Raw genomic sequence first — 13,766 nt, 5'->3', positions numbered from 1 at the left:
AATGAGCCCTGTTTAGCAAGTGTCACAGGTGGTTTTAATGAACATTAAAGTTGGAAAACCATCATTCAAAGGAACTGGAATAGACTACAGTATGTGGTGTGGAAAAAGGACATAATTTGATTTTCCTGCCAAATAGCCAGTTTTCTCAGCACCAGCCATTAGATAGTAGTCCAACTCTTCCTGGATGGTCTGTAGAAAGAATGTCCTCACACTTGAAGAAAATTAAAGCTGGAATTCGATGTCAGGTAATGAGCTCTCAGTCTCAGAAAATGTCCAAGCCCTGGGCCTCCTAGTGTCTTGGGGTCTCCGGATCTGGATGGGCAGTCAGATGAAATGACATTTCATAAGGTACCTGAACCACTGCAGTTTTCTCCAAATGCCCTCGAAGGCCTTTCTCCAGCTAATATGGAACCCAGGAGGAAAGTGCTTTAAAGGTACAGGGTCAGGGCTGAGAGAGCTTCCTGTCTGACAGAAAAGCCCAGCAAGGATAAACCCCAGCGTTCTAGTACATGCCAGCAGCCTGAGAGAGCAGGGCCCCTAAGCGCAGTGCCCAGTTGTCCATTTCATGACCCAAGCTGCGCCCAGAGGAGGCTGGGAGCTCCTAAAAGACTCAGATGCCCGCTGCAAACTTAGACTAATGGCCAGGTCACTGCCACACCAGGTATCTGTTCTGATGGCCCTCCTCCCCAAGGAGTGTGCCAAACATCTGAACTAGACCTACAAACATACACACAACATGTGCATGGCCGGCAGATGGCAGGGGACAGAGGACAACAGCTCTACACAGAGCCCCAGTGGGCAAAGCGAGAGGGTGTTATGTTCAGCACCTCCCAGGAGGTCAGACAGGGTGGGGATGGCCCTCCCAGGATGCCAGGTCCCCATGACGCTTGCCCCATTGTGCAGATCCAGGCAGGGGGAGTTGGTACTCCAGGTGAAGCAGAGCCCAGCTTAGGCGTTTGGGATTTGCCATTACTCCCAAGCAGCAGTTCTCAAAGTGTGGGCCCGGGACCGGCAGCGTCAGCATCTCCTGGGAACTTGTCAGAAGTGCAGATTCTAAGTCCTGGCCACCCTAGGCCTGCTGGATGAGAAGCTCTGGGGGTAGACCCACACTCTGTTGTAACAAGCCCTCCTGAGGGATGTTCAAATCTAAGAATTGTTGGCCTAACATGTGCCCACATTACAGGGAGACTAATGAGATACTTCAGATCTCTTTGGAAAGTGGATGTTGGGTGGAGAGAAAGGAAGCAGTGAGGTACGGATGCGAGATGCTCCCTGCCATGGACTGAATGCTCCTGCTCCCTAAATTCCTATGTTGAAATCCTAACCCCAGTGTGATGGTGTTAGGAGGTGGGGCCTTTGGGAGGCGATTAGGTCATGAGGGTGGAGCCCTCATGAATGGGATTTGTGTCCTTATGAAAGGGACCCCGGGAGCTCCATCACCCCTTCCACCACCTGAACCAGGAAGTGGGCTCTCACCAGACACCAAACCTGCCAATGCCGTCATCTTCGACTTCCAGCCTCCAGAACTATGAGAAATAAACGTCTGTTGTTTAAGCCACCTGGTGTATGGTATTTTGCTATGGCAGCCAGAATGGTCTAAGACACCCCCAGGTATGGCCTCCAAACCTCGTAGCCTGGCCTTTGCGACCCCACAGTGGCTCCCCAGCCCACCATCTCAGACTGCCTGTTGGGTTCTTTGTGCTCCAGCCAAACTGGAAGTCCTACCCTGTGTTTCCTTCAGTTTCTTCAGCCCTCCCCCAACCTCTCCCTTCTGAAATCTGACTTAAGCCCTACCTGGGATGCTCTCTTTGCCCCAAAGGCCTGAGAGTCAGAAACTCGAAAGGATGCTTTCTCTGCAGCTCCCCACGGCCTTTAAAAAAACTGCTCTTAAGACCTGACCCAACATAACCTTCTTTCTTATATTTAGCTTCCCTAAATATTTCAGTGGCCAGGTCCTACTCAGCCTCCCACCCCCTCCCTCCGAGCCTCCCATCCCCTCTCCCAACAACACCTGGAAAACAGCAGACCCTCAGTGCTTGTTGAAGGAATAGCAGCATCTTTTCTGAAACTCCCCTTTGAAAGGTAATTTGCTGATGCCCCACCATTTGCTGCAAATCAGTTGCTCCGAACTTTCAAAGTTAACCTAAATCAGTTAACATCAGCAGGCCCGCAGAAGAGAATCCTTTTTGGGGCTGCAGTGGCCGCCAGGATGATTTCATCTCCGTGGCTCAATAACACCAAGCCAGGGCCATCCACGCAGAGGCCTTTCCAACCTTGACCGAAGAACATCAGACTGGAGAGGGGATTCCCTTAGACATCTTCGCACCCAATTTCACATGTGGGAAAACCAGCCCAGAGAGGGGCTTTGCCCTGCCCCCAGTCCCCCTGAGAGTAGCACTCATTCTAGGCAGCTCAGGGACCCTCAGGTGGGCAGAAGGCACCAAACTGGTATCCAGCTTCTGGGAACCAGTGATGAGATGTCTTCCTACAAACTGAGTACCCCCAGTCTGCTGTGGGCCAGGCCAGCTCCCGCGCATCCTATGGTGGCTCTTTGTGAGAGTTCCTACGACTGCAGCGTTCCCAATAGTCGGGCATCCATTCAAGCTCCTTGGCCCCAGACAGACCCACCAATGACAGCGAGAAATGCATCCCCAGCTTCTGGGTGCAGGTCTCCAACCTGGGACTTCCCACCTGGCTGCTGCCTCTGACTCGGGAACCTCCCTCTGTCTCGCCCACCGTCCCAGGCAGGCCTCACCTCGATCCCTGCCAATCCCCCAATGCAGGGAACAGCGCCCCCTCAACCCCACCTGGCCCTAGCTGCCCCACCTCTCACTGAGCCCCGCCTCCCCTGGCGCCCACCCACTCAGGAGCGCTGGTGGTGAAAAAAGGAGGCCAAGCAGGTAAGGAGATGGTCGTGATGCTGGCAGGGCTGGTGGCCCTGGGCTGTGTCAGTACAGGCTGGAGCACTCTGAAGTCTGGGTGCTAGGAAAGGGGGTCCTGGGGATCGAATCTTGACTCTTTGAATGTTTCCTGAATGGTCTGGGGTAACTTCTGAGGCCCCGGTCCTTGGGGTTGTCTGCTATCCAGCACATTCTGGGTCCCGTGAGCAGTGAGATGAATCTCACAGTCTCCATTTTGTCCAACATAAATTCCTGGGAGAAAAAAGAAATCTCTCTCACTTGACTGTACTCTGGCCCCTGGACACCACTTCCCAGGGACCAAAGCAACATCAAGGTTGACCTGCGTCTCCTTTAGTCTTCACAAGGGCCCTGCCAAAGATGTGATATCAATGCCAATTGCCAAATGAGCAAACTGAGGCTCAGAGAGGTTAAGTGACTTGTCTGAAGCGACACAGCCCAGCAGTGGCAGAGCTGGATGGCTCAGAGCCCAGGTCCTTGTGCGGCTTCCTGAATGTGGTTGCCTGCCTCTTCTCGCTGCTTCCTCCAAGAAGCCCACCCTGACTGCCCCCAGCCTCCCTCTCTGAGGGGCACTCATTTCTTAAGGGCCAGGTGACCTTTATCTCCCTCCACCTCTCTTTCCCTAGTACCATGCTGAGCGCATGTGGGTGACTCTGAGTCTTGACTGAGTGATTGCTGAGGGAGATCTTTGGGACGCCCTGACATCACTGGGTAATTTCTTCCTTTTTCTTGGGAAGAAGATGAAATTAATACACTGTGACTGTAGGGCAAATGTGCCCTTACTTAAATGCTCATTCATATCATGATGTGAAGGATCTATGCCCCAGGGATGCCAGTTATGCAGCCTTCACTGTGAATGGTGCCCCAAGAGCTGTGCCATGGAGCAGAGAGGCCCTGATACTGCCTGTGAAATTCTCCTAAGTTCTTCTCAACTAAGACTCAGGCCCGCTCACTGTGGACTCTTGCTGCTAGACAACATTGGCCATGGGACTCGCCCCCAGTGTCCCAGAGGCGCTAAGAATCCTGAGTTCAAACAACTCCACTGAACTTGCCTCGAAAGAGAAAAGCAAGTTATGACTTAGGATGAAACCAATGCTGAAGCTGGCAGACAAGGGAGGGTGGAAAGGACGGGTCCTGGTGGTGCCACTGAGCCTTGGGTCACACCAGACCTGAAACCCACCCAGACACGGAACTTCCATGCACGATGCAAGACATGCAGTTACAAGAGTCAAACAACCTCAAAAAGGAAAAGTAAGGCTGGAGGACTCACTTCCCAATTACAAAACTTACTGCAAAGCTGCAGTGATCCAGACGGTGCTAAGGACAGACGTAAGGACCAATGGAATAGGATTGAGAGTCCAGAAATAAACCTTCACATTTACAGCCAATTGATTTTTGACAAGAATGAGGAGACAATTCAATGAGGAAAGAGCAGTTTTTTTAGCAAATGGAATCGAGACAACTGAATATCCTTATGCAAAATAATGAAAGTGGACCCCTACCTCATACCATATACAAAAATTAACTAAAAATGCATCATAAACCTAAATACTGGAGCTAAAACTATAAACTTCTTACAAGAAAACTTAGGTGTAAATCTTCATGACCCTGGATTAGGCAATAGTCTCTTAGATATGATGCCTAAAGCACAAGGAACTAAAATAAAAATATATAAATTGGGTTTCATCAAAATTGAAACCTTTGTGCTTTAAAGGCCACCATCAAAGTGAAAAGACAACCCATAGGATGAGAGAAAATATTTTCAAATCGTATATTTGATAAGGAACTTTTATCCAGAATATACAAAGAATATTTACAACTCAGCAATAAAAAGACAAACAATCCAGTTAAAAGGTGGGCAAAGGATCTGAATAGACATTTCTCCAAAGAAGATATACAAATGGCCAATAAACACGTGAAAGAATGTTCAACATTATTAATGATCAGGGAAATGCAAATCAAAACCACAATGAGATACCACTTCACACCCATTAGGATGGCTAAATTATAAAAGACAGACCACCAAGTGTTAACAAGGATATGGAGAAACTGGAATCCTCATATTTTGATCATAGGATTGTAAAATTACACAGCCACTTTGGAAAACAGTTCAGCAGTTCCTCGCTGAGTTACCTCGTGAGTTACCACAAGACTCAGAAATTCCACTCCTAAGTATATACCCAAGATAACTGAAAAGATATGTCTATGCAAGAACATGGGCATGAATGTTCATAGCAGCATTATTCATAATAGCCCCCAAATGAAAACAACCCAAATGTCCATCAACTAATGGATAGATAAACAAAATGTGGTCTCTCCATGCAGCGAAATATTTTTCAGCCATAAAAAGGAATGATTTGTGCTACCACGTGGATGAAACTTGAAGACATCATGCAAAGTGAAAGAAGCCAGATACAAAATGTATTTTGGGGAAGTGATGAAAAGATTCAGGAATTAGATACTAATGATAGTTGTGAAATTCTGAAACTGTACTGAAAACACTGAAGTGTGCACTTTAAAAGGGTAAATCTTAGGGTACTAGAATTATATCTCAATAAAGCTATTATTAAAAAGAAAACAAGATATGTTGCTATGGCTGGAAGCCAATCTGATCACATGACCTCCGTTACTGCAGCATCAGCATTATGACTGGTGGGAGTTTGGTCCTGGTGGGGACCCTCCCACTGAGAAGGGAAATCTCAGTGGACTTGACAAGAGTCTGAAGTTTAAAATGAGGACCCTGCACAGAGGCTCCCTCGGTCACTGAAATGTGCCTCCCCGTGTTAACATGACTACATCTGTGTGCACCTTGGTGTGTTTGCAGGTGTGTCAGTGTATGTTTCGTGTATATTGCAGGGTGCGAGGAGAGCCTGTATGAGTGTCTGTATGAGTGTGTACCCTGTGTGTGTGTGTGTGTGTGTGATGTGCTGGGGTGGGGCTCCACATTAAGACCAGGCAGGGCAGGAGCTCCTTTACAACCCTCTGACCCTGCACCAAAGAGCGTTCATTACAAGTTTGTTGAGAGCCTAAAAGAGACCCTGAGACCCTACTGCACCCGTGCAGGAACCATGCAGCCATGGAGGGAGGGCCTGATAGGGCAGCTCACCACCCATGCCCCATGAGCCGAGGCCGAGGACAGGCTCAGGTCGGAGGCCAGCCTGGGCATGAGAGTCCTCACCCGGATGAGGTCGAGCTTGGAGAAGAGACCCGCGCCCTTGGGCACGCCGTGGGCAGAGGCGCAGCGCTGCTGGGCCGTGCTGTTGATGGCCATTTGCATGCAGTTTAGCAGTTGGCTCTGCAGGCTCGGGCCCCTCCCAGAATTCCCTGCCCCCTGTTCCCAGCTCACTCAGGCCGGAGAAGTGTCCTGAAGCCAGGAGCCACCTCCTCCTGCTGGTCTGGGCTCCACAACCGAAGGGGCTTGGACGAGTCCCCCGCCACCTCGGGGCCAGAGCATCCACCTCTGCAGAGAGGGACACTGGACCGACTAACTTCCAAGAGGGTCCTCCCGGCTGGGCACATCTGTGGTCCACACCCAGGGCAGGGGCCAGGAGGGGATATGGGGGAACCCAGGGCTCCTCACTCTGGGAAGCTCCAGAGTTGTGGACTTCAGGCCTTCAGGGTTGTGATCAGCAACCTTACTTCTTACCTTCAAGAGAAAGACCCATTACAGACTCTATAAACTGTGGCCAATCCAGTTCCCCCTCAAAGCTCCTTGGTTGGAAGTCAGCAGCCCACAGACCCCAACCCTCATGTCTTCCAAACTAGGATGCCACAAGGGCCGGAGAAGGTCCCACATTTGCTGACTGCACCCTGCCCTGGTGGAGTGTGCCTGGCACAGCCCTGTGCCCCAGCCTTGCTCTCCCGTGTCCTCCAGGCAGCCCTCAAGGCCAGAAGGGCACAGGCTCTGGTAAGGGGAGGACCCAGGGGTCCGGAGAATAACTAGTCCACATTCTCCAGGCCAGGAAGGAGGAGCTCAAGGGATTAAACCCAGAAATCCTGGCCCCGGACTTCAGCCCTGACTTACTCTTTCCAAGCTGCATTCTTCTCATCTGTGAATAGATATGAGTAAGAATCAACCAATATTTAGGAGTGCAGATGCCAGGCCCTGGGACTGTACGGGGGCATCCCAGCTGGTCCTTAACTATCTGTGGCCTCAGTTCTCCCACCTGTCACATGACATCTGGCTCATCTTAGAGAAGCCCTTTGAAAGCTAACAGTCACCAAGGAGAGGTAAGTGGGTAAGTGGTGTGCGTGTGTGTGTGTGTGTTGGGGGCCGATCATTATCGAGGAGACAGCAGCCCCCGGCCCCTGCGCTGCCCGCCCCCAACCCCAGCCAGTGGACTTGACTCGCATCACAGCCGCCTGTGTCTTTCTGGTAGGTGACACCATGTTCCAACTGCCACCACTGCTCCTGCTTGCGGTGACACTTCTTCTGCAGCTGGCACAGCCGGATCTTGAGGCTCTGTGGTAGGGTGGCTGGTCAGTTCGGTGCAGCTGACCTCCCGGGGCACCTGCCCTGGGCCTGGTCCCAAGGAGCTCACGGCTCGGGGGTCTGAGCGATGATGGGGGTGGAGGAGGGGAAAGTTCTGGGTGGTCAGGGCCCTTTAAGGCACCAGGAGATGCAGGAAAATGTATGTCTAGGATCACTAGGGTTTGAATCCCAACTCAGCTCCTGGAGCCCGTTTTTCTCACCGTAAACAGAACCACCTGTCTGGGCCCTTCCGGCTGCAGGAACTGCTGGGAGGACACCAGAGGGCAAGGCTGTGACAGCCTCTGCGGCCCAGGCCTGCGGGGCACAGGATGTGCTGTGTGCACGCCCACGCCAGGCCCCGCGGAGATGTGTTTGGAGGACACAGGCTATACATGTGTCCTCACTTTTCTGAGGCCTAGTTTTCTTACTTTGAAAATGAGAAAAATAGCATGCCTGGGACTAGGGTGCAACATTTAACTCAGAATCAATATAAATAATATTTTAATGCAATTTTTTTGTTTGTTTTTGTTTTTGGCCGTACTGCGCAGCTTGCGGGATCTTAGTTCCCCAACCAGGGATCGAACCCGTGCCCCTGAAGTGGAAGCGTGGAGTCCTAACCACTGGACCACCAGGGAATTCCCAAATGCAGTGTTTTTTAAAAATCAAAGTTAATGCAAAAAAAAAAAAATCCGTGATGAACAAAGTATTAAAATCTCAATAAAGTTGGGATCCAACCTTCTACTTGCATGCTCACCTCACTCCCCTCCTCTAGTCTCAGCTCTAGGAATAGAAGCACCTACCTCCGGGTGCTGGGGTCAGGTTTAAATGAGATAAAGCTTTTTAAGTGCTTCTCACAGTGCCCCGCCCACGAAGGAAAAAAACCGTACAAAATGGTGTAGGTTTTCAGTGCTACCCCTAGGGGGCAGAGACTGGCTGCAAATGCCATGCCACTGTCCTTTGCAAGAATCAGCCCACTCATCGGCCTCCCTTTCCCTGTTCCCTTCCTCTCCACGTCCCCGTCCTCTGTCTTCTCCATGTCCCCAGACCCCAGCTGCAGCACAAAAATTCATCATGCCATGCCTTTGCCAGGGCAGTTTCTTCCGGATGGAATGCCCATCCCTTGGGGTGAAAGTTCAATTTATTAGAAGATTAACCAACTATGAGGGAGATGACCTCTTGGGGCACTTAACTCTGAGACAGTTTGTGTTCAGTGTCTCACAACAGCCTACCAACTAGGTTGAATTGCCCCCACGTCACAGATGAGGAAACTGAAGCTCAGAGAGGGTCTAAACATGCCCAGGGTCATGCAGCTAGGCAGAGGCTGAGTTGGAATTTGAACCCCAGTCTGTCTGAATCTAGAACTCCCAACTTTTCTACAACGAAGAACACCTTTTAAGTATAAGCTGAGTCTTCCTCAGGAGAAACCCAGCAGAAAGGGAGGGAAAGGGGTACAGAACAAGGCTCTGGAGTGACCGCCCCACTCAGACCCTCTCAGGAGCCCACCCCTGCTCCAGGCCTTCTCTGAGGGTGCAGAGGGAAGGGGGTCCCTACATCCAAGTTCTCTGAGCCAAGGGGGATGGGCCAGGCATCAGGCAGCTGTTACCGGGATAAGAGCCCTATGGCCTCCCTCTAGAGACTCCCCCCAGGCTTTGGTGGACGGCCTGGCTCATCTTGAAGAAGGCCTCCAGACGCTTCTGGATGTCCTGGTTGACTGCGAAGAGCTTCCCGTAGTGCTCCACCATGGCTTCCACCATGGCCTCCACCGGGGCCTCCACCATGGCCTCCACCGTGGCCTCCACCGGGGCCTCCTCCGGCTCCTCCCCTTGGTTGTAGCCTACAGAGACAGTGCATGGCAGGATGGGTGGGCACAGAATGCCCAGCCCTCACCTGCCCCCTGCAGTGATGCTAATAAGGTAGGTGGGACTTCTGCTGTCTACTGGAGCCCCAAAGTTGAGGGCGCCCCATCACTGACCTCCCACCTCTTCAAGAGAAGAATCAGCATTTGAAAGACCACCGCGGGCTGAGAACAAGGATTCTGGATCAAGGCTGCCCAGTGAGGCAGGAGAACCCCCCCACCGCCACCCCAGGAGAAACTGCTGACTGGGGGAGCCTGCAGGAAGAGGACAGGGATTGTTGCTGTCCCGAGTGACGGGGTCCCCAGCTTTGGTGGTTGTTTATTCTGGATGGGTTGGACAGGGTTGAATTGCTGAATTAGGAAGGTCCCAAACTAGGAGGCTTCTAGAAGCAGCACTGGGTGCTGGGTCTGCTTCAAACCCCGTGCCTGACCGGGAGGCCTGCGCCCTTCCTTGGCTTGGTGCTCAAGGCTCTTTGGTGCTGTTCAACCTTCCAATCACATCTCCCAGCGACCCCTGCCGGATCCTGGCGCTCCAGCACACTGGAACTCAACCCCAAACCCACTGCACAGGGCCGTGGCTCCTGCCTACATCTGTGCTGTTCTTCTGCCTGCAACGCTGTTCCCCTTTGCTGAACACATTTGAGCCCCATGAATGGCCCCCTCCTCCATGAAGCCTTCCCTGACCTCCAGGGCAGAGTCCTTGGAGCTCCTGCAGCTCCAGAGCACTTAGCACAGTGACTCTGAAATCAGATAGACCAGAGTCTGAGACCCAGCCCCACCACTTCCTGTCTGGGCGATCTTGGGTGAGTCCCTTGACCTCCCTGAGCCTGGGTAACACAGTTCTCAGAAGCTCCTAAAGCGGGTAAAAGGATTTACTAAAGAGCTTAGCACAGAGCGAATATTTCATAAACAGTAATAGTTACTTTTATTATTGGTGACGTAAAGACAATGACGATAATAAAATTATGTATGTTTGGCTCCCCTTCTCTTTCCTATCAAGTTTTCAGCACTGATAACAGTGGATTCTGGTGCAAATCATGACAAAACAGAACACAAAACTTATTTCAGATGCCTGTGTAATTTTAGTTCCTAAGAGCAAAATCAAAGACAAATGAGATAATAATAATAGCTGACACTTACTGGGTGCTAGCTAAACCTCAGGCACCGGGCTACGTGCTCGTAAAGGATGATCCAGTCCACAGAACTGTTGCTGTTCCCGCCAGAGACGTTGAGAACTTGCTGCAGGCCACATGGCTGGTGCCCTGGCTGGCTCGACCACGGTGGCACCGGCCTGTGGATCCCCATTCTGCAGGCGAGCTCAAGGCTCAGCGAGCTCACACGCGCCCAGGTTCCCAGGCTGGGAGGTGGCTGCAGAGAGGACAGGCCTGATGAGGAAGCTACATACGTACCCTTGGGGATTTTCTCAAGGACCTTGATCAGATAGTCTTCAAAAACCTTATGCTTCTCGACCTCTCTCTTCAGCTTCCTCTGTCTGTAGAGACATCTCAGTGCCGGCAAGAGAGCCAGACGTGAGAACACGGTTTGGAGACTTCCAGGTCGTGACCCCTGGCAAGGGCCAGCCTCTGTGGATCTGCACGGATCCGGGCAGGGCTGGTCACTGACCCCATCAGTGGGCCACTGACTCGAGTCTCTCCACCCCCATTTCACTGCTGAGTAAACTGAGCCACCAACAGGTCAAATAGATGCCTGTGGTCAGGCCATGAGGAAGGGGCCTGGGGGCCAGCGAGGCCGGGCCTTTGTGGCGTGGGGTCTATGGAGTCCCTCCTGCAGGCTGAGCTGGTGGCAGATGGCCTGAGCCCCCAGTAGCCGGTGATCCGGCCACAGGCTTTGCCTCTCTGTGCCTGGCTGGCCCGTCCGTAACAGGGGTAACCAGACCCCTCCCTCACAGGCCGGTGGGGACCGGGTCTGGGGCTCCCAGCACATCATAAGCACTCAGGCTGTGGTCGGGGCCCCGGCAGCCCCCAGAGGGGCGACAGCCACGTGCTGCTGCCCAGCCGTCAGGGGGCATCACCAAGCAAGATGAGTCTCCAATAGGTTGCCCACCCTGGGCGCCTTCAAGGTCAGTGGTCAAGGGCAGAGGGCAGAGCAGGAAAGGGCGGTGGTGGGTATCTCTGAGCGACTGCTGATTTCCCCAGGGCAAGCCACTCTGCCTCTCAGGCCCCATTTTCTCATCCATACAGTCCTGGAAAATGCAGGAAAATATTGTCTTCCCCCGGCAAATACCACGAGGGGCCCTGTGAGCCACGGTGCCAAACCTTTCGGTGGGGAGGTTGGGAAGCCCTATGAGAATCCGATGGACCGGTTGGAACTTTTCTCCATAAAATCGCTCACAGATATCAATACATCCTTTTGCATCTAACTCAGGCTTTCGTGGGCAGCCTGAAATTGAAGAGTCACCCAGGGGCAAGGATTCAGGGCGTCTGCTTGGAGACACAGCAGCAACCTTGCAGGTTGATTTTAGAGGGGCCAAGCTGACAGATGTGTAGGGATGGTCGCCCACAGCCCTGCCTTCATGGAGGGAGACTAAGCTTGCACAGGGCCTGGGACTGGCCCAAGGTCCGAGGTCAAAGGGCGGGAGCCAAGCCCCCCACCTCCTCACCACTTGCAAATCAGCTGTCCCTCCTGACTTACTCCCGGGCCTCAGTCCCCTCCCCGTTCATTTCCTGGCCTGGACTCCTCAGGCATTTTTGCTCAGTTCCAGCGGCTTAGCCCACTGCAGGTGGCCCTGGGGCTGAGGCAGGGGGCACGGCGGGGATTGGGACAGCTCGTACTTTGCCTGGAGTTGGCAGAGTTCCTGGAACAGCACCTGCAGGTCCCTGTCCTTGTCACCGGTATTGCTCAGGCCAGCCTCCTGGCCTGTGTCCACGGCCGCCGGCATTGCCCCTCACCACCTCAGGCTACGCTGGAGGATGAGGGCCACGTGGGCCAGGCAGGAAGAAGATGGATGGCCACAGCAACAGTCAAGGCAGCAGCTTTCTCTTCTGATTCTCCTGACGGTCCTCAGAAGCCAGTTTACATTCCCACTTCATAGAAAAGGAAACAGAGGTTCAGAGAGGCCCCTGTGACCAGCTTGAGGATGTACAACAGGGCTGGATTTGGACTCGGGTTTCACTAAGTTCAAAGTCTGAGTTCTTTGAGCTGTGCCCCCCAGCTCTGGAGGAGCCAAATGTGCCATTCTGCAGTGGCATTATTGCCTTTGTCACCCCATAACTGGGACAGCTCCATCACCATCAAGTCCCACGGGTGCCAAGATGCCTGGGACTTCCAACAGGTGCTAGCTTCCAAGAGCATTCAGGAAAGACTCCGAGGGTCAGAGCTGGGGATGGGTGAGAGAGTAGCCCACATAGGAAGGAGATACCTTTGTCATCTATCTCTACCCACCCGTCCCTCCAGGCATTTATGCATTTAACTGACATCATATACTCTGAGGTTTTACAGAGCTAGAATGGGGACCGGGATAGACACTTTGAATGAGCTCACGGTCAAGCTGGGAAGGTGGCCTAGTTGACAGATAGTTTCAACACAGCCTTGCAAAGAGTTCCCGGGCCGCTCACCTAAGTCTGGTTGCTAGTTATGGCCAAAAGAAGACAGTCTCCCTAAGCGTGCTGTTCATTGGCCATCTGCTGGGCCAGCCCCAGCACATGGGAGGAGCAGGGAGAGAAGGGGTGGGGCTACACAGCCAACCTGTCCAGCCCTGAGCATCGGACACGGGTACACGAGCACGGGAAGGAGGAAGGGGCCCAAATGACTCACTCAACAGCTCCAGGAGCACAAAGCCGCAGCTGAGCTGTGACATCACAATGCTGGCTTCTGTCCTCATGATGTGTCCATTGCAGGATCCACCTGTGGGTGGAATGGAGGGCCTGATTCCCCGAGGTCCTGTGGCCCTTCCCACCCCTGCCGCCCTGGTTCAGTTCCCAAGGAGAAGGGGTGGAGAGGCGTTGGTGACCTCAGGGGAGACTTGGGCTGTTTTTGCCTTTCTTTCAAGGATGGTCATCTGTGGTGGTCTTTACTGATACCCCAACCTTGCAAGCTTCCCCAATCCTACTGGCTTGTCCTGGGACTCCCCCTTTTGCCTCCTTTTACCTGATTTTGGGTAGCTATAGCTCGGGCACTTCCCCAGCTGGGGGACTCAGCAACCATGGAGGGTTCAGCCCTGTCCATGGCTCAGGACTAAGCCTGGCCCAGGGCAGGGGAGGTGGGGAACAGAAGGAACCTTCAGGACCTAAACCTGGTCCTGCCCCTGCCCCTGCCTAAGGCTCGGCTCTGTTACCTACTGTTGCAGCTGCAGGTCTTGTGCCACTGAGGGGAGTTGGACGTGGCACCTACCTCTGGTATACCTGCTCCATTCACTGCCCGATTCACTGGCCAGTCCTTCCCCACCAAAAGCCCCATTCGATCAGAGGCAGGGCCTCTACAGAGGGCAGCCTGGGTGGGTCTCACTGGGAAGAATGCTGGGGGTCTGCAGTGAGGGCAGAGGTGGAGGGAAGGGCCTGTGCAG

The 13,766-nt window shown here is 53.0% G+C and overlaps 1 protein-coding gene across 1 annotated transcript; it reads right to left on the bottom strand.

The window, feature by feature from the left end:
• Positions 1 to 2,948: 2,948 nt before the first annotated feature.
• CCDC197 (coiled-coil domain containing 197) lies at positions 2,949 to 12,143 on the bottom strand. The gene is given in 8 exon segments (XM_061181499.1): positions 2,949 to 3,152; positions 6,097 to 6,213; positions 6,499 to 6,564; positions 7,270 to 7,380; positions 8,993 to 9,031; positions 9,033 to 9,223; positions 10,654 to 10,736; positions 12,037 to 12,143. Coding segments are annotated over 8 exon segments (918 nt in total).
• Between the last annotated feature and the right edge of the window lie 1,623 nt (positions 12,144 to 13,766).

The sequence above is a fragment of the Eubalaena glacialis genome, chromosome 2, assembly GCF_028564815.1.
Source record: "Eubalaena glacialis isolate mEubGla1 chromosome 2, mEubGla1.1.hap2.+ XY, whole genome shotgun sequence".
NCBI lineage: Eukaryota > Metazoa > Chordata > Mammalia > Artiodactyla > Balaenidae > Eubalaena > Eubalaena glacialis.
Note: the sequence above shows the minus strand (reverse complement) of the source record. Positions and strands in the feature narration are given on the sequence as shown.